The sequence below is a fragment of the Toxotes jaculatrix genome, chromosome 17, assembly GCF_017976425.1.
Source record: "Toxotes jaculatrix isolate fToxJac2 chromosome 17, fToxJac2.pri, whole genome shotgun sequence".
Taxonomy (NCBI): domain Eukaryota; kingdom Metazoa; phylum Chordata; class Actinopteri; family Toxotidae; genus Toxotes; species Toxotes jaculatrix.
The window spans coordinates 14080446-14104285 of NC_054410.1; the positions used below are offsets into that span (position 1 = coordinate 14080446).

General features: G+C 43.0%; 2 protein-coding genes across 2 annotated transcripts in view; one reads left to right on the plus strand and one right to left on the minus strand.

The window, feature by feature from the left end:
• The first annotated feature begins 254 nt into the window (after positions 1 to 254).
• Positions 255 to 17190, plus strand: LOC121197667 (zinc finger protein DPF3-like). The gene is made up of 11 exons (XM_041061371.1): positions 255 to 307; positions 6517 to 6677; positions 7322 to 7429; positions 9764 to 9891; positions 10681 to 10776; positions 10972 to 11032; positions 11796 to 11837; positions 12468 to 12608; positions 13442 to 13555; positions 13649 to 14497; positions 15113 to 17190. Exons 1-10 carry the CDS (start codon positions 276 to 278, stop codon positions 13807 to 13809), a joined length of 1044 nt encoding a protein of 347 aa, XP_040917305.1. The 5' UTR covers positions 255 to 275; the 3' UTR covers positions 13810 to 14497; positions 15113 to 17190.
• A 760-nt stretch (positions 17191 to 17950) lies between these two features.
• Positions 17951 to 23840, minus strand: part of LOC121197623 (regulator of G-protein signaling 6-like) — a 53241-nt gene continuing 47351 nt past the window's right edge. The window contains exons 13-18 of the mRNA XM_041061309.1: positions 23501 to 23626; positions 23154 to 23340; positions 22182 to 22271; positions 21112 to 21114; positions 20673 to 20732; positions 17951 to 20384 (exon numbers count right to left, since the gene is read on the minus strand). Coding sequence (XP_040917243.1) covers positions 20334 to 20384; positions 20673 to 20732; positions 21112 to 21114; positions 22182 to 22271; positions 23154 to 23340; positions 23501 to 23626 — 517 coding nt within the window. The 3' untranslated portion in view covers positions 17951 to 20333. The remainder of the gene's footprint in view (positions 20385 to 20672; positions 20733 to 21111; positions 21115 to 22181; positions 22272 to 23153; positions 23341 to 23500; positions 23627 to 23840) is intronic.

Below are 23840 nucleotides of genomic sequence, written 5' to 3' on the forward strand. Positions count from 1 at the left end.
ACTGCATTGGCTCCCCAAAGAGGGAATTGCTCTTTATATGTATCCAAGCCACAGTAAGGGTCTCTTTAAAAGTGCTGTAATTCGGTTGTGTACAATTTAAATACAAGGGAAAACCCTTTAAAATAATTTTGACAGTTTACCCAATAAAACCACGCCCCGTCCGCCTGTGCTGCAGATGTATTGGTCCACGAATTCACCCCGGGCTCTGATTGGTCAATTCCCGTAGGTTTCCCTCAGAACTGCAAGACGCCGATATTGCGTTACATTGTAGCAAAATGGCGGCTGTCATTCAGAATCCACTAAAAGCGTAAGTAATTTAGACATTGAGGAAATTGTGAATAATTACTTTGTTGCCAACTCGTACATTGAAACTGGCTGTTCGTGCATGTCATCTCCAGCCGTGTGCATATGGCAGATTAAGCTGTCCAAATCTATTTTGTGTACTTCTTGCATGGCAAAGTAGCCTCGTATAGTTCTTTTATTCCACAAGATTTTAAACATTTAGTCTTAAACATGTGCGTAAGGCTGCCTGACATTTTGACTGCACTAGAGGAGCTTTTCCTCCATACGGGTTTGCATTCAACACAGGAGTGTGTCGTCTTTCCTGGGCTATAAATTTATTTGAAAACTGTCGACAACGTGCCTTTGCGCCGCACCGAATAATTAAAAGCCGATTTTCTTCGTGCTCGGTTGGGCACAGCGGCGGAATATCATCTGACATTCCGAAAGTCGTTTATAGTTGGTGTGAATTGTCGACATGTCAACTTTGGCTCCTCCGAGCGCAGACGTGGTCAGGACCCGGTAAAGCAAGGGAGGAGGCATTTTGTATTTGCATGCTTGCTGGCGGAATCGACAAAAGTGACAGCAATTTGAGTCCGCCGTTGGAAACAGACTGTCACTCTGTGCTCAGATAGCCTGTGCAATATCATGTCATTTCTGTCCCTCAACTTCAAAGAAAAGCTCCACCTTTTTCTCCATGTTCTCCTTTGTTCTTCTGTATTGTTTCACCAATTCCACTGGTAGACATGTTACTGTAAGTTGGGCACAATTAGCCTCCTGCTTTCATGTCATTTCATATTAAAACCGGTTCATAACATAGCGTGCCTTTAGATGCGCACGTTCCGTTGGACGTGTCAGCAGCAGTCAGCCTGTATTGATGGGTTATAATGATCATCATGGCTCTTTGGGACTGTGGAAGGTAGAGCAGGCACTCCACTGTGCCTTTAAGTGGAGGAGTGCTGGAGATTAGCTTGGTCCAGGATCCTGGGCCCATCTGTCAGAGAGATGCTCCGACAGAGAGGAAGTGTTGGGCACAAGCAGGAGAACCATCTGCTCCTCCATAGAGGTACCCTGGCACCTCCGTGGACTGTAGAACAAGGAGTGGACCACACAACACCTTGCACATCACCCACTGGCATTGTTAGAGCACCCAGGAAAGGATGCAGAAGGATGTTACCCAATACCTGACTGTGCAGTTATTATTTTTTTTTTTTTCCATTTTCTGTTAAGGGTTAGTTTTCACTTTTCTAGTTAGGGCGAGTACTAGCCAGACTAGTTATCTATTAATAATTTAACAAATAAAATGCAGGCCCTTCAACTTGCTCTCAGTGATATTCTGAGTGGCTACAGATGACTGAACAGTTGCAGGAGCTGTGCATCCCATCAGAGTGGCCTTTGGCAAGGCAAACCCTCACCTGCACACTCATTGCATGATGCTCAGGAAAATAAAAAACACTGCTAGCTAAATTCAGAGCTTCTCCTGAATCTGTATTTATACACAATTCGACTGAGCGTGCTTGCACTTTTCATGCAGTGCCCTCCTTCACAGTTTTACCCACCAGGGAATTGCCCTGTACAATCACAGCCTCCCTGTGCTGGCACCTGAACAGCTCAGTGAAGCAGCTGATGTGAAAGTGTTCGATGTAAATGTTAAATAAATAATACCGTGTGGCTCCTTCCGTTCTCTCGTCATGTATCACACACTTTCTATTATGATTGGGAAGTACATTTCATTATTACCTTGTTGGACTGTTTCGCTCTTTTGTGTCCCAACAAGCTTCAGTGTGCGTCTGCTGTCAAGCTGCTGTTTTAATCTCAGAGACATTTTAGCATTCTGATGTTGAATGTCTCCTTGCTATAAGCTGTGCTTAATGAAGTGTTTCAATCTGCTATAATTAGCCTCTGTCTCGGGTTTCTGACTTCATTTCACAAGTTTGTCAGATTATAATTAGTCACACTTGACACTAATTGGATGTCGCTCCCGTGGACCAGTTTGACCTTTTTTCTTTCTTTCTCTTTTTCTTTTTTTTTTTTTGTATTAAGATGATTCACTGTAGGGAAATGAAACGCTGGTCTGACTTTGTTGTGGCGATGTGGTGGCAGATGAAGCTGCAGCGTGCAAGCCCGTGCATGTCAGTGTGAGGTCCGTCCCTCGCTGAAGCAGGGGAGGACAGTAATCTCCAGAATTTGCTGATTAAAATGAGTCTGGAATATTTAATTAATAAAGAAGCTCATAAAGCGGCTCATTAAAATTTTAGCCACAGCTGGAGTTTTCTATGGGTCGGACACATCTTCCAGCCGCACCGGCCTGTGGTCCTTCCCCCATTCATCTGCTACCTTATCGTTGGTGCTGAGTAGACTCTGAGTGAGTCAGGCCTGCTGTTTATTGGCATTTCACTGTGGAGGTGTGTGGTCTGGTTTTACTCCTGCCCTCACCCAGACTGTGTTGTTCTGATTGGTGTAATCAGAGGTTGTTGTCAGGATGCAGTCACTCTGTACGCCCTCCTCTTCCTCCTCCTCCTCTTCCTCCTCCTCCTCCTCCTCCCCCTCTCTTGTTATGTGGTAGCTATAACTTCCTGTGAAGCAGCAGTGCACCTGCAAATTTGAGAAACCTCCTGAACTGAACTGAAGAGACTGAAGCTATGTTTCTAGATCATCACTTTATGCTCTTTATGCTCTTTCCTTCTCTTCTTCTTTTCCTCTTCTCTTGAGTGTCAGTCTGTATTGAAGTAAACACAGGAGTTTTTTTCATGGCTACAGATCACTTCGCCCCTGTGAGCTGCTCTCCTGCAAACTAAAGTTTGTCATTAGATATGCAAAACAAGTGTTGACACATGCTCACATTACGGACATAGCCATGTGACACGGCGAACCGTTGACAGGAACATGCTGATAGCGGAGGCCCCACTGGCCACAAGATTTGCTTTTGTTCCTCGCCCTCATGCACAAACCAACCTTCTCTACTCAGCTGGAAGATATTGAGGATGTGAAGCACATACCTCTGAGGCACCTTTTTTAAGTCCTGAAACTCGTGAAATTGGTGTTTCTAGTTCACTTGCAGTCCCCATGATCTTTGTTTTGGCTCTTATTTCTATCACTTGCGATAGATTTGGATTCGCTAACATAATTACCAAGAATCAGGACATGGCGACATCGCTACGAAATCCAGCTGTGTTAGAAACAAGCAGTCAGACAGGTTATAAACAAACTGAGGGCACACAAGCTGAATTTCTGGAGTCTCGGCATGAGGACTCACAACTATCTACTGATTGTTGATTTTTCCTCATCTTTCCTCAAATCTTCTGACTAGACTGTTTTACTTCTTGTGGACTTTATACATATGCTATTGGTTATGACAGCTCACCACTGATCTAAACTGCTCTGTTTGTAGGTGAAACTGAAAGTGAATGTTGTCGAAGTGTTGGTAATAGGCCTTTAATGTACAGGAAAACTGTGTGCACACAACTAATGCAAGTACGGTAGGTCATAATTGAACCAGGAAGTTGGTCTGTAAACCGTGATGGATGTTTACAACAGAGAGTGTGAGTGATAAATTTACCATTTGACTTTGTGTTCTCATTCAAATAGTTTAAATGACTGCCAGACTCCTTTTTGTGTGTGCTTTTGGTTCCGTCTGACTCCTTTTTAGTGGTGTTGCTGGGTTCCCAAATCTCAGTGATTAATTTGGTGAATACAAAGTTGTTGTGCTTGATAGAAATAGTGGCCAAAAGTATGAAACTAAGACTCAAGTTGCTCTCAAACCACTTCGATTTCAAAGGTCAGTGGAAAATAAAAACTCACACCTCAAATCAAAGAAGAGCAGAGTGTGTGTGTGTGTGTGTGTGTGTGTGTGTGTGTGTGTGTGTCAGAGAGAGCGAGAGAGAGAGGCAGAGGTATGACTCCCTCTCCCCTCCTGTGTTGTTGGATGTGTGGGTCTTGTCACTCATTAAAAGTGTCAGAAAGATCTCTCACCTAAGCGAGCGCCGCCCCGTGCAGCAGGTGCTCTGATGGAGAGCGTGTTGCCGCACAGACAGCCAGCACCCACATAAAGACTTTCACCACTTGCCCCCCAACTCCCCCACCCCTGCACATTTCACTTGAGACTGATGAGCATCCTGTCTCAGTCTGTTCGACTCGAGCAATCTCAGGAGTTTCTTGGCACTCCACGGTGAGCTTGCACTCGTGCCGGGATTCAGGGGGCTGTTACAGTTGGTCAGCTGGGCTGCTTTTTAGTAAACTGATATGTCACAGTGCGTCCCATCAGAACTGTGTGTTGATATCATGGAACGACAGTGAGGCAAACAGGTCAGTTTGACGGGGGATTCGCTGTTGGAAACGATAGACTCTTCCAGATATGGTATAAGACCTGAGGAACACAATATATATATAAGTTTTATTACACAGCTGTGTGTTGTTATGTTTTATCAGCCATTTTTAAAGGAAATCTTTGGTCCAGCTACTGGTGAAGGTGTGAAATCTAGCCAATCTGCTTCGAGTATACCCCTGTGTGATCCCTCTTGTAAAAATTCCTGCATCTTAAAGCCTGAGAAAGTTCTGGCACATCTGAGGAACTGTTTTTCTTGGCTTCGTAACACTGTGTGACATCTTTACTAGGCAGAGACAAGTTGTGATATGATTATTAACTACAATAAAGCCACTGTCTTGGTATGATCATAACTCGCTGAAGGAAAAACAAAGTTCCCAAGTTATTAGTCATGATCGGCTTGTTAGCTTTTAACCTTTTAGCTTTTGCTTTTAACCCCTCACCCCACCCCCGTCGTTGTTGTTTTTATTTTTCTCTCTTCCTCGTCTTTCTCTTTCAGATACCTCTCCACCCCTCTTTGCACTTGCTCTGTACCTGTGACTGTTTGCTCTTCTCAGTCACACTGACACGAAGCCTCCCTTTCCCAGAAGCCTCACACACTGTGGCTTTGTCTGAACCGCAGAGCCGTGGGCTTTGTGCGGGACAGCATTCCTAACACGGCTGTTCATCTGCTGGATGTCGTCTCATGGAGGGATAGGGGTTACGACAGGGAGAGAGAGAGAGAAGGAGGGAGAGCAGGATCTGGAAGACGCTGACAAATCAGCCTCCCACCTCCTCCACCTCTAGTTTACGATTCAAGGCTCGACTCGCAGCCCGCAGCTCATTAGTTTCACTTCAAAATGGCCGTCTTCCTAATGTTGTAATTGAGAACATGTGGAGGAACTTCATTATGCTTATGTGGAGATGTACATACTCTAGAAGAACCAATCTCTACAGTATTATTTGCCCTGTTGGCCCTGTGATATAACAGCACACTGTGAAAATCACATACAAAGTACCTTGCCATGATTTCAGAGTTGCAGCATTTACCCCCATCTTTGATACAGTCAAATTAGAACCTGCCCTTGTGCTAGGCACTCTGCTGAGATTAATTAAGTAGGCTAATTACCATACCAGGCGTGTGGCAGCGATTGAGGGCTTGAATGTGAAATATCCTCCCCCATTTCACTCTGAATATTAACTCTGAAACCCTGAGGGACTGCCAAAATCTCAGTGGCACCAAGAAAAGTGGAACTAAAGTGCGAGAGTCTTAGCTGCTCGCTGGTCAGAGGATTGACTCCGTATCAGACCTCAGATTCAGTGCTGTTGTGATAATCTAAACTCAGTCAACACCAGCATAGCTTACAGCCTATCTAGAATCAGATCAGACAAAGAGCCCACAGAGGTAATAATATGTTTAACCTCAGGAGTGAGAGCAGGAGAGTTGTTGCACTGCTGTAGCTGAGTTGCATTGCTTTGTTTTGTTTTTTATTTCTACAAGTTTTCCCCAAAGGCAACCTAGAAAGATGATAGTGAGGCTTAGCTATCAGTCTGATACTTACGTTGAACATGGCCATGATTCAATTTTTAAGCAGACGCTAACAGCACTATTAGGATAGAGGATCATTTCCAGTGTTGCTTTGCAGAATTGCAACTACAACTTATTTCCTTGTCTTGTATTGATCTGCTTTCCATCATCTTGCAGCTGCCTCAGTTAATTGATTTAATGGTCTGTAGCCAGTAAAGTAACAGGCCATTATCACAGCATTCAGACATGATAAAAAAGGCTAATCTGCATATCACAGATTCTGCGAATAGTCACATTTGTCGTTAGCTCTTCAAACCAGCCGCCACACCAGTGACCGAACAGGTGTCGGCCACATCACTCAGCGTCACTGACCTGTGCCCCCAACCGTACCTCCCCCTCTCCGCAGGTTGGGCGACCAATTCTATAAGGAGGCCATTGAGCAGTGCCGCAGCTACAATGCCCGCCTGTGTGCTGAACGCAGTGTCCGCCTGCCATTCCTGGACTCTCAAACGGGCGTGGCCCAGAACAACTGCTACATCTGGATGGAGCGGCACCACCGTAGCCCCGGTGGGTAAACACGCATACACACACAAGTACAGGAATTGCTAAGTGAGAGTTGAGAGTGTTTTTGGTGTCTGCAACTACAGTATCTAAAGATGTAAACAAATGTTTTTATTAATTTTCATTATTGTTTAATCTGTTTTTCTGAATCAAGCAATTGATTAGTTAATGTAAGGACAGCAAATGGTGAAAATGCTCCTTGTAATTGTACCACAACCTGAGATGACACCATGTGTCTCCTTATGTTTTTTTTGTTTTTTTTAGCTAACAGTCCAATCCCAGAGGATATTTAGATGATCTAAAGTAGGGCTGAGGTTGGCGGGTGATCCACAGAAAAATAGTTGTCAATAAAAGTGATAATCAGTTGATCATTTAAGTTGTTTTGTTTTGTCAAAATGTGGGCGTTTTCTGCTTCCCTCCAATCAATCTTTGTATAAGGCATATCTCTGGCTTTTGGACTGCTGGTCAGATAAAACCAATTATGTGAATACATCCATTTTGTTCACTTCCACTAATTAACTGAAACTTTAAAAGAGCAGTAAATCCTCATGTTTTGGATGTAAATGTTGATCATTTTTGCTTCTTGAATGACTTAAACAATCATTCATCAACATGTGTTTTTGGCATGTGCGTTTGCTGTTATTGTACAGGGGTTTCACCTGGGCAGATGTACACATACCCCGCCCGCTGCTGGAGAAAGAAAAGACGGCTGCACAATGCCACGGATCCCCGTCTGGGCATCTACGGTCTCCAGCTCGGTAAGACTCTGCAGCGTCTTCTCCTTTAGCCACCTGCCCGTCGCTTCCTGCTGCTCTCAGTATCTCCTCCCGCTCAGTCACCCCCCCCCCCCCCCCCCCCCCCCCATCCCTCCACCCCACCCCCCTTGTCTCCCACCCACCTCCTTCAGCTCATGTGATTACTGGTGATGATCTGGAATAATCTCGCTAAAAGCATATCACTCTGTCTCCGCACACTGAGCAGAACAGGCTGCCAGTCATTTTTCAGAGGATGAAATGTGGCTGTGTTCACCCCGGCTGGTAAACTTGTTTTGTGAGAAGTAGAACATGTAATTAGATTTACCACTGCTGGGAGCAGCGAGACAGAGTTCGGCCACTGCAGACAGTATTTAATAAATGTTATTGAATGGAGTTTGGCCTTCTCGGGCTGCCACTTGAAACAGCTCACTCAAAATATTTACCCTCTCTTTTATATTCTCTCTGTATCTTATTTTCTACTTACCACCTCCCTCGCTGATTGGTTTTGTCTCCTTCTGTCTGGCAACTCTTTCATCTCTCCTTATAAATTGCCGTGCCGTCTGTGTGTGTTTTGTGGCCACTGTTCCTAAGCTCAAGTAACTGGTCCATTCTGTGCCCAAGGCTTGCATACCCACTGGGATGTTACGCTATCTGTCACTAGAGAGTCTCACACAGAAATATTATGTTGCATGTTTTAATTTTTAGTATTAGTTTCCTTGAAAGGCTGTGAGAAATTCATTGTGTTTTTGTGAGAAATGTTGTCGTGCTGCTTTCATTTCTGCACTGCACGGTGGAAGGACATTGCATGCTGGGAAGTTGAGAAAGTAAGGCAGAACAAGAGAGCCTGGAAAGCGAAAGCAAGATGGAGAGATAGCATATGAACCGAGCCTTTGTTTCCCAAACACATCCCATTGTAGCCTATTGTTTTCCACTGAGCTGGCGCTAACTAAGACCCCACCACCGCCCTGCCGTCCCTTCCCTTCCCCAACAACAGTGGATTGTATGTGCTGTCTGCCAGTGCCCAGCAGAGGGGAAACATACCCTGATTTAACCTGGCGTCTCTTATATGGAGCACGTTGTGCAGCTGGCCAGAGGTGGCCAGCACAGGGCAGCAGCCAGAGTCTGTCTCACTGCCTCAGCAGGCTGTCTAACTGATGGTGTGCTAGAGACTGGGGCTGCATGCAGAATCAGCTCCCTGCTGCAGGCTGCTGCTGGCTCTATTTTTAGCCCCCCAGCTCCCATGGGTTGAGGGTGGGGGGCTGTGTGTGTGTGTGTGTGTGTGTGTGTGGGGGGGGTTGTCTGTCTCGTCGCGGAGAGTTGAAAGTCAACCTATGCAGACACAATGGTGAGGGGCTGCCGCCACATGGTGGAGGGGGCCCATTTCACGCCTACCTCTTATATCTGCCTCTTACCTATGCAGTCCTCTGTTGCTTCAGCACTTCATGTTCAATATTCTGAAAGTCTTTCTAGTGGGCGCAGTGGCAAGATGAAGGGCTGATGGAAAGCTGGAGTCAGGGGGGGCTTTGAAGTGTGTCCTCTTTTCAAACATCCACAGAGCAACTGGATGATCATGAAGCTCTCTGTGGAGAAGAGATTTTGTAAATAAGATGTGTGGATCCGACTGACTGTCAAAGCTTTTGTTTGTTCTGCTTTGTCTGCTCAACCTGCTCGCCTCCTACACTGTTTGTTTAGATCTTCAGCTCACTGTAGGAGGAGATATCTGCATGATGCGTTCAGGTTAAAGTGATAAGCCACTTAACTACATCGTACCTCAGAGATTCCTGTGGACAAAGTCAGCCTAATGTCTGCACAGTGCAGCATTATCACCAATGACAATGCATTCTCTCTCAGAATGACAACATATGTTGTTTTTTTTTTTCAGGGATATAGTGCTGTGCACATAGTCGTGATGACACATTCTGTTGCAGGCAAAAAAAAAAAAAATGACAGCTGCTATAACAAACAAATGCTCCAGCAATTTGCCACATGCTTTTATTAGGTCTAGTGTAAGTGGAAGTGAAGAGACATAATGGAAATATGCTTATAGAAAGCTGCTCACACAGGTTAGAGATTGTAGCTCTGATCATTCTTGTCACGGTTACAGTGGTTGATGGCGATGCAGGAGGAAAAACAACACATGTCGGAGGACTGTGACATACTGCAGCTTTGGGATCATGAGCAATATACTACCTCCACTGTTCTGATTATATACCTGTGGAACCCTTCTCCCTAAAGTGAACAATAGACATGTGCTGGCAAGCTGTGATCGTATGAACACTGACCGGGTGTTTTCATCATTCAACACGTTGCCTGTTTTTTTTTTTTGTCTTTGTGCAGACGGCGGCCTCATGTCCAAGGACACCTTGCCCACTCAGAGCACCACACTGGAGGCTCTGCTGCGAGGCGAGGGTCTAGACAAGAGGAACAACGCTAAGAACGACGAGGAGAGCCTGCTGGAGATCCAGGTTGGTTCGCAATCAGTGTGTCCGCGTGCGTGTGTGTTAAGCTCGTCAGCCAAACGTGTAAAATGTAAATGCTCAGTGATATCACTCAAACGATTGAGGACCTTGGCACTGGGAGTTAAGTGTTGCGCCCCAACTGGTTGTCAAGGCAACTTGCCAAGTTTTTCCGGCTGACCTGCAGAGCTCGTTAGCTGACTGCTGTCTCACTGAGAGGCAGTTTGGACAAGTGGACTGCTTCGACTTTGATTTCCCCTTTTCTAACCATTAGATATGGTGATAATAATCAGTTAAGTCCACATAATGATGCAAAAAACTTAAATTCAGTAGTGCTCTCCAAAACGTCGCTGAGCGCTGCCATCTGGTTCAGTCATATCTCCACATCACACATTCCACCAAATAGACCTGTGGAAACATGGATATTAACAAAAAACACAAACAGGATGAACAGGTTTATCCCTCCTCTCAAGGCAAACAGATAACTTAGAAATTCATCCTACTGCTACTAAACAAATTAATTAAATAAAGAATATGATCTGTAAGCATTTTCACATCAAATAGACATTTATACAGGAACAGGAAGAAGATTATGTGTCAAAAATACCTAGATTATGTGGAGAAGTAAAAAAAATAGCTTTTTCTCTCCTCTCTGTTGTTGTGGCTAAAGATTGTTTCAGTAAGATGGGCTTTAATCAGAGCTGAGTATTGAAATGCTCCCCCCCCTTGTCCCTTCTCTCTCTCTCTCTCTCTCTCTCTCTCTCTCTCTCTCTTTCTCTTTCTCTTCCTGTGTCTTAGAGGGTTCTGGAGGCTGACGCAGCAGAGGATGCTTTCAACGACGATGATGACTACGAGGTGGACACTCCAAAGAGGAGACATCGGGGCAAAGGAAGAGTAAGAGACCAGACGAATTCCAGTTGTCATGTAGTTCAGTTACACAGTTGCTGAGATTCCACTAAGATCCTCGTTGTCAACCTGTTTTCTTTAAAAGAAAAACAAAACCCAAAGTTTTCTGTTTCTTATTTGCATCACATTTAACTGAATGTATAGATTCCCCTGCACCAAGTTAATGGGGTATTGTCTCCTCAGGGTCGGGGTTCAGGCCGCAGGAGGGCAGATCTGGATGACGACAAGCCATATGTCTGTGACAGTAAGTAGAGATAAACTCTGAAACATCAGGCTTTTTAACTGACTTTTTACTGGTGAACATACAATGCTGAGTTTACAATATAAAATACAATACTGTTTAAACTGGCTTTCCCATGAACCATTTCATTTCTTCACCACTTGTCTGTTTTTTGTTACTGTAAATACGACTGTTCCCATTGTTGTTTATTGTTGTTCCCTCTGTTGTTTATTGTTTCCACTGTTCAGCATCTTTGAGTTCCCAGAAAAGCTCTATATAAATCTAATGTATTATTATTATTTTATTATTAATATAACGTTTGATGCAGTTCATTATAATAATCTTTTAGATTTTAATATACTATGTACACTACCTAAGAAAACTTCCTCTGAATGCTGTACATTAAGTCTGGGCTAAAGTGCACACTATATATTCTGCATATAATTTATAACATACAAAAATAAATGTAGCTCATTTCTGCTCAAGGACTTGTTATAACGTACAGTGGGCCCATGGCATAACCTGTCCTCGTTGTACATATTAATTTTATATTTCTAGAATGTCCACATATCAAGAAGTTATTGCAAAACAACGGTGAGGGCGATGGTTGTCAAAAAGTCTGAACCAGTGTAACTGAATCACCAACACAGTTTTTACAGATGAAACCACAGCATGAAAGCAGATAAACTAGTGTTACTCTAGTCTCAGGTATTCCTGTACATGCAAGTTGCATGTGGAAAATCCATTCTGTTTTCCCCTCCTCTTTGCTTTGTCTTTTCTGTTTCAGACAGATACAAACAGAAGCAGAACTCAAAATCTTCAGCCTCAGGTACCTTAATTTGTTGACTCTTTCAGACAGTAGGGTTTTTTATTTTGTTTTTTTTTTTTAAGGATATTTATTTTGATAGACTGTTGAGTGGTAGTGTTGCAAGTGCTGTGATTATTGATTCAGCCCCTATATTATCTTACTTTTTCTCAAGCTGAAGAGTGCCCTTGGTGCTGTGAAACTGAGACATGGTTATTATGTTGTCTGGGTTTGTGTTTTATTTGACTGACTATTGTAATCAGATCCTAAAATGCTTACTGCCCCCCCCCCCCCCCCCCCCTTTTTTTGAGCCAGAAGTTGAATAGTTACCTTCATTAAATGTCATGAGGCAGGATTTAGTTTTCCTGTTTATGATGTGATGATTTTTCTGCTCTGAAAAATAAAAACAAAAAACTGCATGTAGTTTTTCTTATGTTGCTTTTTAACCACCAGCTCACCAGACTCTGGGTGGGTGTTGGACTCTGAGAAGGTCTCATTACAATAAAAGGATTTTGAGGCCTTTATCTTAAACAAGTGGACAGAAAAAAAGAAAAAAAATCTGCATTTAGAAATGTTGCACTGCCAAAACTATATTTAGATAATGAAATGCAGCCACAATAGTGGGACTGAACATCTGCCTACGGTTTATTGCAGTCTGTGCAAAGCGCTACAGGAACCGTACGGGACTAAGCTACCACTACACCCATTCCCACCTGGCAGAGGAGGACAGGGCTGGAGAGAGGAACACGGTGGCGTCCAAATCCCCGTCTGCACCACAGACTGACAGACACAAACGTAAGAAGCCTGACTGTTGTTCCACTAGTCTATCACACTGTTTTTATTTTCCTGGCGCTGAATTCCTCAGCCTGTCTTTATTCTTTAACATATTCTTTGATTTGTTTTTGCTTCTTAAAAAATTTTTTTTTTTTAAATGATTTTTTTTGGCATTTGCCTTTTTGTAAATAGGACACAGTACAGACTTCAAAAAGCTCTTATATCTATTCAATTTCTGGTGCTTCGTAATACTGAAGTGCCTGAAGATCAAAAAAGCAGGGATTCCTGCCAGATGTAATATACACAGTGTGAAATTGTCAGTACATGTTGTCAGTAACCCTCACCAACTTGGTAATCACACGACTGAGCTGACATGGGAATCTTTCCCATCTCTACCATCCATCACATATACAATACCATCGCTTTACACTGACTAGGGTGGGTGTTACAACTTGAGAAGCCGATCCAAGGAAGGCTTCACACCAAAAACATGTCCACATAATCAGGAAATCAACAAGGACAAACTAAGGACAGAAGTCAGAATAAATTACTTCTTTTATTTAAAACAGAGAAAGAATCCACTTAATACAAATGATTTATAACTACACAAATAATGCATGAATTCAATATTAAAGGTTAAGTAAAGAAAGTGAAGCTTCTAGTATCTGTATGTGGTTTGTGTCTTAATGACTAGACCAGATCTTATATGGCTGATGGGGCTAAGATACCAACCGAGTTTCTTTGTTTAAAATAAATGTTGTTTGTCAAAAGCACAAAGTTATCTCTTCATAAATGAAGAAAAAGTAGTTTCTTTGTATCGGTACTGATCCCTAAAACCTGGACTCTCCTCACAGGTCCAAAGGGTCCAGGTGGGACCAGTATTCCCAACAACTACTGTAATAAATGCCAGGGCTCAAACAAGAAAACGGGTAAATCTGGGCCTCCCTGCTCCGCCTGCCAATGCACAAGTGAGTGTAATATGATTTGATGCCTTCCTTTAACTTTACGGTGCTGTCGTTCGTTGTTCAACACCTCTTCACTGACTCTGTCCTGTGTCCCAGCTGACGGCGGAGAAGAGAAGGAAGACGGGACTTTCGCCGGAGCTGAGGAGCTGTTCGGCACCACCTCGGAGAGCGACACTTCCACCTTTCACGGCTTCGAAGACGACGAGCTGGAAGAGCCCGCCACAAACAGCAACGGCATATCCAGCCGACACAGATAGAGTGAACCTCTTAGATTTCAAGAGACAGTGTTTTTTTTATATGGATTAACCTCTGGCAAAAATTTGCTGCTTCTTTTTCAATTTTTTTGTTTTTTTTTTTTTGTTTTGTTTTTTGTTTTTTTTTGCAGAAAGCACAAAGTGATCATTTCAGGAGAGAAATGCAAGTGGTATTTTATCTACTGAACTTTGTTGAATAATTTATGAACATCTTTTTTTTTATATATAAATATATATATATATTAACTTTTAAGGCAACAAACGACTGTCAGTGTTTGTTGACAAGTGACTGGGCCTCCATGCAAAACAGAAGACCTTTTTGGAGTGTTTTGTTTTTTTTTTGTTTTTTTTTGCCCCTCTGGAGCAGAAGGAGCATAAATGCGATGAACAAAAAAACACTGGAGAAGTTGGAAAATTGAGCAACTGAAAATTTTAAAGGCATGAATGATACGTTTGGAGGTTGACTGAATGTCATTGCGAGACCCTTACTTGAGCTACTGGATGTTTTTTGAATCAGTAGTGGCTGTTACTATGAAGGCCTCTTCTTCTGCTCTGACTTTGGATTAAACTTGTTTGAAAATGAAGGAACCAACGAAAGGACTGCCACAGGCCACTGGACATGTTTGGATGAAGAAGTCTACAAATTTCCTCTTTACAGATACAACTGGGCTTAAAAGGTAAAAAATGAAAGGTAAGCAACAGGTTCTTCTCTCACTCAGAAACTTAAGACTTTTTGGAGATTGTGGAACAACCTGCTAAACACAGACTAAACACACTGAGTAACTGTTGTCAGTAGTGTAAACAATAAATAGGAATCAAACATCATTAGAGTTTTTAGCTACGCTTGCAGTTCCAGGGATGGCACTGTTGATCTGTCAGTTGGTCCAGCACTGCGGTCTAGACTGAAATATCTCAACAACTATTAACTGGATTGTAGTGACTTTTGTTTCAGACATTCATGGGTCCTAGAAGATGAACCCTAATGACTTTGGTGATCCCCTGACTTTTCCTCTTGCACCAAAAGCAGGTTAAAATTTCCAGTACTTGGTTTATAACTGAATAGCTGCTAAAGTAACGAAATCAGCCTCCGCTGCACTTTGTGCTTGGCACTCATTGGCAAATGTTAGCATGCTAACAAACTAAACTATGTTAGCATTGTTAGCAATGTTATTGTTAGCGTGCTAACATTAGCACTCATCTCAAAGCACACCTGGCCCGAGCACAGCCTCATATGGCGTCCCTGTGGAGTCCTCGTCTTGTCCAGACATACTATGTGTGAGTCTAACCCATACTGTCTGTTATATAGGAGCACTCAGCACATTGGCCCAGCTGTGGGGGTGACCAGTGAAGAAGAGGATTTAACCCTCAAAAACTAATGAGCCTTCATGTCCCTCCTGATTCAGGCTTAAAATAAGTGACTGAAACGGATGAACAGACATCCTTCACTTCGACAGGCCATGTGGCTTAATTGAAGCAACTGCTCCCTTGACGATATATATCGATCCCTTCTGAACATTTGATATGTGAGTTGATCCAGCTTCATTTCATCCTTTCTGCACTGTGCTGGAGCTCCACTGAACTATGGGAACACTAAAGGCCAGGCCTTTGGACTGTTTGTGCCCAACGGGTGCATTTGGGGGGCCCCCGTGGCCCAGCCTGCCCACTCCTGCTCTGTGACTGTGTGTCTGCTGTGTGATCCGATGTGACACTAAGACGTCATTATCCTCATCACTGTGCCAGCCTCCCGCTCTGCACTGGAAACCAGCTCTGACAGCCATGACCCCCCCCTCCCCCCACTACCCCTCTGCCCCCAACCTGATTGGACCAGTGACCCCCTGACCCCCCCAGTCGTAGAGATGGTGCTCAAATCCACCACTATTACATGCAGACCTCTGGACTACTGTATTAATACTCTGACATGGACGCAAAGGTTTTCTGCTTCTGTCCCTCTGTCTGTTCTTTGCTCTTCTGCCTCTCTCAGCTCTAATGGGTCGCAGTAATTTAGTTCTTTTTTTTTTTTGCATATTTTCTCCGTTGTATAATATTTCTATGTTTTGAACTCTTTAAAGGTTAATTAGTATGACTTCTTGGGTTTGTTCAGACTGTATTGATACCTCTGTCCTGATCAGGTGCACAATAGCCACAACTACTCAGGCATCTTTCATTTCCTCTGCTGTTGATTGTTCTGCCACTCAGCCCTGATTCATGTGATTGTATTCAGCTGGCGAGGACAAAAACGCCACGCAAGGATCCCATTATAATCAACTCCCAAAAGGGATTTGGGACGCTGCAGTCTCATGCTATAGGAAAACATCGCAATAACAAGCTTCAGCTTTGTCAGGTCTGCGCTGATTTTACCCGGTGTCACACTCGCCATCCGCTTTTTGTTTGAAATCTACAGCCTCAGTAGATTTTGACGAGAGTGAGATTCATCTCAGATGCGTTTGAAACCAATATTGTTGCTACAGACATAACTGCGCTCAGATCCGTATACTTAGTGAGAATTGAAAACTGTAAAATCCAAGTTGTCCGTGACATTTCCTTTGAGTGCTTTAGAGGGCCTAATTGCTTTATGACATTTAGAAGGTGCTTGAAGTACTGTATCAAAAAGCCTTTTAGGTCCATAGGTTGCACATGCTGTGTAAGAGGTCCTCGTCCTTCCATGTGATTTTTTTCAGTATCGCTGCAATGTAATAATAGCCGCTCCACTTTCGAAGCTAACCATTAATCCTATGTGTCTGGTATGACTAGCTTGTGCATTCAAACTAACTTCCTTCACTTCCCTCAGGGACCCTCCACACAGCAGTTTATCTCATCCGGACAAATAATGGATCTCAGACTTGTCAGTTATCTTGTCTTCTTCTCTTGTACCAGTTATGTGGTGTTTTATCTTCGGAAGTCACGCCATTAAGTGAAAGCAAGTGTCATCGATCATAACCTGCTAAATGTTACCTACCGTATAGGAACAGGCCTAGTGTGGTGCAGTTCTGAACAAAAGGAGAAGCTCCTAAATGCAAAAGTCAGTGATGTCTGCTTAAAATAATGTGTCACCAATCATTGAATAGCCTGTATACCTCGTCAAAGACACAGCAATAGGCCCTGGTACTCTCTTGTCAAGCCTGCCAGGGATGGAGAGGGAGGATCGGGGTGGGAACGGAGCCAAGAGGAGATGAAATGGACATGACTGGGCGTTTGTTTCATCTTCAGCTGTAAATACAAGTCGAAATGGAAAATGAATGAAGAAGTCTTTGTTTGTTAAACTATTTTTATTGTTCTGAAAAAAAATAAAGAAAAAAATAAAGAAGAAATGGTAATGCTCAATACTGGTTTTTCTAAAAAAAAAAACAAAAGGGCCACAGGTCGTTTTGAAAAGGCCGCTGATAAGCAGAAGAATCCTAGACTGGATCAATAGGTTGGAGTGACCCTCAGACTCTGTGAGCAGACACAGAGGGAAAAACACCGCTTGAGTTTGTGAGAGTGGCTGTAGCTCAGGACTCGAAATAGGAACAAGACGACAAAAAAGAAGCTCCACTTCAGGGAGCTCATATTGATCGGTAGGTGCTGCTTGAGAAATCAAAACTAAGTCTGTAGAAGTCATATCAGAGCAGCAGAGTCTGCCTACATTGAGGGTTATTTACTGTTAGCAACATGTGGGATCTTAATGTTAACTGCAGGTACAAAGTAGAAAGGTTTGGTGCATTAAAAAATGATTGAAGGTCACTTGAAAGAACTGTTTGATTTGCTTTGTGAGCCTTTTTCATTGGTCTATCCACTGGGCAGCGTTGGATTTCTAAAAGATGAAAAGGGTCGAACCAGTTGTCTAGTATTGCTCTGTTGAAACAGGATTTCTGTCATGAATTTGTTGATGGCATCATCAGGGTTATTCTTTTCAGACTTGACAATATTCCTCTCGAGCCACAGAAGAGATAATATAGTTTCATTGTATTAACATTCATTTAGCTGGCATTTATAAGTACAATGACATTTTGTTTACTTTTTAGTGGCTAGATTGAAATATTTCAACAGCTATAGGATGGATTGCCTTGAAATTTCGTTACAGATATTTCAATCTATGAAGTCTCCCACTAGTTAAACTGAATTAACTGGTGATCCCTTAACTTTTGCCCTAGTGCTATCATCAGGACAAAATTTCAGTTTCTCTTATACTTATCAGCCTTAGCTGTACTTTGTGTTTACTGCTAACTAGCCAAAGGTCTTACTCCTAAGAGAAGACACCTTTGTATTCCATTGTTTCACCGTGGAGCAAAGCAAAACATCAATAAGACAGTGTCACGGAGCAGACAGGTCCAGAGTTTTTATTATTTGGTACCCATGAATAGATAGCAGGTGCTTGAGTGTTTTAGAGTGCCAGTAGTTATCTTGCTGATTGAGAAACTAAAAGCACAAAATGCCCTGAATATGTTACATGCATAGTAATGTGCCCATATCATAATAAAGTGTGCTTTTGGATAATGAAATTGAGCCAATTTACATCTACAATGCACTCTGTACATAGTGTCATTGTGTTTGTGCTGAGAATAACATTTGGTACATCGACTCGAGTTAAGCATCTCTCTCTACCTTATAGTCAAGAGGTTATTGGTTTATGACAATAATGATGATTATTAATATGACCTGTACAGTGCATTGCAACAACTCTAATAGAAAAGAATAGATGATTCACTCATTCAGCAGGATAGTTTGTTGTTGTAGCAGTCACTGGCCTCATGGGGGAGCTGTGAGATTGAAATCTCTTTAGTCCGAGCACTTTCTGTCTGTAGAAGAAGGTTGAAGCCACAGTGGAGCAGAGAGGCCTTAATGTTCAGAGAGCGGCGCCCGTGACGGATCAAACGTTTTTCCCAGTTGCATGTCAGGGCTTTGATGTCCATTCACTGAGGAGCTCTGCTCCAGTTCAGGGCTTTTCCCCATCTGTTCACTTGTCTTTGGAGAGTCAAACCATCTTCCACTGAGCTAACACTCCATTATAGTCCAGTAACATGCACCATTTTCCCCATAGTCATTAAAACACTCTACTTTAGATGGAGAGTGATGGCATACATTTTTTTGCCAAAGAAACATGGGCAGGTTTCATTCTTTTCAGAAAACAAAATATGGAATAATCATGCAGTACAAAAACAACAAAACATAAACGATCCCATACTGGGCAGCAGGCCTTGTATAAGATCTCCATGATTGGAGAACAGCTAGTTTTGACATCATGATGTCCTTCACTATGATGTGAACACAGCAGGATACAGTCTTGAAACACTCTTCATTGTTGCTGGTCCTGTGGTTTGACCACCACTAGATGGACCCATGGCACTGGAGACTTTCAAAAACTACACTATAGTGGGAGCCCCAAAAAGCATGTGTATGCTATTTCACATGTGACTGTGCACACTAGAACTAAAGTAAACCTCAAATCACTGTGATTCACGTGGGCCACATTTTGAAGCATCTCGAGTTATTCACTTTGACATTTGAAATTGATTCATTTGACTGTGCAGCCTGAACATTTTGGAACCTTGACGCCTGGAGGTTGTTTAAGCAGTGGACCAGTTCGCCAACTGGAACAAATTCATCTTTGCCATAAGTCTGAAACATTAATCCTTAACAAAGACAGTTTGGATGAAACATGCAATGGTGCAGTGTGGATGCTACATTAAGCCCTTATGCCAGATTTTGGAATGTAATGAAGCATGAAACATTATACCTTCAAAAATCAGTTTTGTAGATGTCATTATTTATAGCTTATGGGAAACAAACAACTTTGTGTTCTTGAGTACTGCCAAAACTATGTTCACTATTTAACTGACATGTCATGTGCTTTATAAGAAACAGATATAATAGAAATTTCAAGGTTATAAAAAGAGGTTGGATATATTTCTAAAAAAGAAAAAAAAAGTGGTCTCACGCTTTATTTATTTATTGCTGGCTGCCTTACGAGTACAGAGACGTATGTAAAATAGATTTGTGTCTGTGATGATGTGCCTCTTTTATCTTTTATTTGAGCAGGATATGTTTGAGCTGGGACTGTTTTAGGACAATTAAAGCAATAGTTTATCCATTGCAAGAGTTGAGGGAAATAGCTTTTAAATGTGGTTTCTATCAAAGAATATTGTTGCTTTTAATATCCAATAAAGATGTATATAAAAGAAAATGAAAACAATAAAAACTAATCAGCTTAGTCGACAAAGGGCTTAACAACCGGTTTGCCAGCTAAGTGATGAAAAGAGGGCAGCCCTAGTCTGGATGTGCTTATACTGTATGCTGCATGCTGTGTGGTATGTTGTCTGAGGTTCCCTTTTGTCAGCATTGTCTTTTCCTCAGTGGTTCCGTTTGGGGGTTTCATCCCAGCAGGCCCAGTGCTGCACTACCAGTATGGCAGCAGTCCTCGGAGCAGTGTCTGAGAGCCTCCACAGCAGCCCTGTCCAACCCAGCTCCACTGTCTGCGCCCCTGCCCCGGACCCTGTGTGGCGGTCACCCCTCCAACAGGGTCTGGCTGTGCCCCTCCAGCACAGGCTGTGTCAGGATGACTGCATCAGGCCTGTCAGGCGCTTTCCCGTCAAAGACTTGCCCTGTAAGGTCAGTTAAAACGAAAACACATTACTAGACTGAGATGCCAAAAGCAGAAGTGCTTTATGAATCACAGAGAATCTCTACCAACAAGGTGATTTTTATCTAAAATGCTAAGCTGCAACCATTCATGTGACTAGCATGTTATTTTATTCGCACATACACATCCCATTACAGGTCTAAAAGCCACAGTAAAGTGTAATATGGTTATAACTGCAAAAGCCACTGATAGTGAGCCAGCCAGTCAGTGTGGTTTGTGATATGAACAGCCCCAGCTCCAAATGACTTACCACACTGCGGGTGAACTTCTCCAAGGAGGTGCGGCGGCCCTGTTCAGTGTCTGCTGGCTGCTGTTTTGGGAGGGGGAAGCAGGGTGAGTGTTTGGGTCAGGTACGGGTGTTGACGGGGGAGTCGGGGAGTGATGTCGTTAGTGAGGGGAAAAAAACGAGGGCCAAGCATTGCAAAAATGAGGGCCGAGGACAATGCAGGGGTTGCATTTTTTTTAGGAAATGGAGTGGTGTCAGTGACAGGCCAGCAGAAGGAGCGGTGTCCGAAAGGGAAAGGGCAGAAAGGCTAGCATGAACAGAGGCAGCTGTGATTTGCTGAAAAGCTCCATATTACACAGTAACAGCTAAATGAGCGTTTGTTCAGCTGCGCAAGTCTTAAAAATGACAATGATAAGCTGCAGGATGTCGAGAAATTGACATAAAACTGACTAAGAATCACCACCTGCTACAGCTTTGTTACACATCAGGCTGCACGTGTCAACCTCTTATATACTTCACTGGTTTGTCATTTCTATGGACTGTGTTGGTTACTTTCTGCTTACCGAATGACTGTGGTTCCTCTCTTTCAGATCAGGTTGTCTCTGTTTGGCATATGATGTCATGTTTTTCCGAGACTGTTCCCTTTAAATAATTTAGCATTTTCCTTGCACCTGCATTTCAGGCACAGTGGTTTTACTGTTCTTTTAGGGGCTCTGTCAGTACTGTAGTCTCATGATGCTTTGAAAGCTCATTCAACATCAAATTGCTGATTGCCAGATGTTAATGAGGGCTGGAAAAAGGTTCTAAAAGGTGTAGCATGAAAGTGTGATGAGATCACGTAAATGTCTTCAACCTTGTGCTGTTTGAATCACTCTGCTTTCCCCATGTGCAACATGTTATAAAAACATGGCTAACTAGTGGTGGAAGATGTATTTTGATCAGTTTAAAGTGGTGTATTCATAATTTTACTTAAGTATGAGCGCCAAAATGTACTTATAGTTCCAAATGTAAAATTACTCATTATGCCCAATGGCCCATTTCAGAATAACGTATATATTATATTGGTGGCTTATAATTATTGATGCATTGACATGTGAGCATCACTAGTGTTGCAGCTTAGTGAAGTTAGGGAGTCATTTTAATTACATTACATACTGCTAGGTAACTTCATCTATAATCTGAATGTGCAAATGAATGTGTAACTAAAGCTGTCAAATAAATTCAGAATAAACAATATTTGCCCCCAAAATGTAGTCGAAGCAAAATGTAAATATTCAAGTACAAATACCTCAACACTATACTTAAGCACAGCACTTGAGTAAATGTACATTCCACCACTGTCACTAGCAGAATGTGATATTGATATTAAGTCTGATTCTTGACTGCACACACACAATAAATATGAACCTTAAATGTCGTTTAAATCATACAAATAAAAATCAATCAAACTAATATGAGAAATGAAATAAAAGTGACAAAGTTTTATTTAAAAAAAAAGAAGAGGTGACACCGGGGTCAGTGAGTGCAGCTCACCTTCTTTCTGGCTAACAGGAGGTCTTGGTAGATGTTGGATCGCAAAAAGCGTGCATAGCTGTCACTTTTCATTAGCTTGAATATGTGCTCCTGCAAGAGAAGAAAAAAGAACCGATGAGTGTGTTGGCCTGGGTGATATGAGAGAAAAGACAAAGAGGAGCGTAGCGGCATAAAGAGAAATCTGATTGCGGTAATGATTTGAATGCATGTGCGATTTGGAGGGGAGTGATGCAAACCCAGCGTGCTGACATGAGCGGCCGAGTCCTGTTAGACAGAGCTGAGTAATGTCCTGCCAGTGAGAGGCGTTGCACGTCACACATCACCAGCCCACTTTGAAACCAGAGGAATCCATGGTGAACCGACCGAACAACCTATTCATGGCATTACTCGCCTCATTAGGCCCTGGCACAAACACACTCCGTCATTCTTCTTCTCTCCTCTCTCTTTCTGTTCCTCTGTGCCCTCTAATTCATTCACTTGTGTAACGTGAGTGGGATGGAAGGGCTCAGTGTTTCTGTGGGCAGGGGGATGAGAGGGAAAATAAAGGGCTGCAGTGTGTGTGTGTGTGTGTGTGTGTGTGTGTGTGTGTGTGTGTGTGTGTGTGTGTGTGTGTGTGTGTGTGTGTGTGTGTGTGTGTGTGGGATGTAGTGGAGGGTAAACCCTTCTGAACTCAAAGAAAGGACCTTTTTACTTGCAAAATAGAGTTTATTCACTTTTATGTTGTTAAATTTAAAGAACACACTACTGAAAGTGTGGTAAAATTATAAGGAATTTGGCACCATATGACTTTCTCCATGTAGCACCAGAGGTACACTGGCTGCATCTATATGTGCAGGTGTGGGTGTGTTGACACTGTGTGTGTCTGGTTGTTTGTTTGTTCAGCCTTGTGTGAATGTTGTGCTCATGCACCCGTGAACATGTATATATATATACGTGTGAATCCATCTGTAAGGAAGAAACAAGACAGTCCACCTGAGCGTCCTCGTAGCTGTATCGTCCGGGGTCTTTGAGGTTCTGGCTGGTGCGCTCGTAGCTGTGAGAGTCCAGATTGATGGAGCTCGGTGCTCCCTCGGCCAGAAACTCCTGCCAGATCTCCTGCGCCCTGGAGGGCACGTCCTGGAGTGGCCGCCGCTTGAGATCCTGCACTGCTAACCAAAACCTGTAAGAGTGTCACATCTAGTCAGTAACAACTTCCCAAAGTTTCCCTCATGCTAAAATGTCCCATATATTGCCCCATACCATACGGTTAAGGGATGGAAAGAATTCCTTAAAAAATATGTGAGTTAAATGATGATCTGAGATCTGAACAACAGTCTCACCGCAGGTTCTCTGAGCTGAACTCCGACTCCAGGAACTTCAGGAACTGGTCCCGTCCTGCCGGGTCCTTCAGCGCCTCCTCCAGAGAGAAGCCCCATTTCTTCACACGCTGCTGGCTGGGGTCGCGACTGCTCACAATACAACAGATCAGACAAGAATAGAACAAAATAAAGTAGAAAAGAGTGGTAATTATACCCTGTGGTCTACAGAAAGCAGAGGTCCTAATGTCGGAACAGTCAACCTTCCATCTCATTTGAGATGAGATACAAACAGACAGATCCCTCCTAATTCAGGACAACAGCAGTTCATCAGTTCATCACCCCCCCATGAACCCACATCCCA

Bases quoted from the DNA above. Each gene is read 5' to 3' on its own strand.
- LOC121197667 (XM_041061371.1), top strand. From the start codon at position 276: ATGGCGGCTGTCATTCAGAATCCACTAAAAGC. The intron at 7,430-9,763 runs GTAAGACTCTGC...GTCTTTGTGCAG, and splicing joins CATCTACGGTCTCCAGCTCG to ACGGCGGCCTCATGTCCAAG. The intron at 12,609-13,441 runs GTAAGAAGCCTG...CTCTCCTCACAG, and splicing joins ACAGACTGACAGACACAAAC to GTCCAAAGGGTCCAGGTGGG.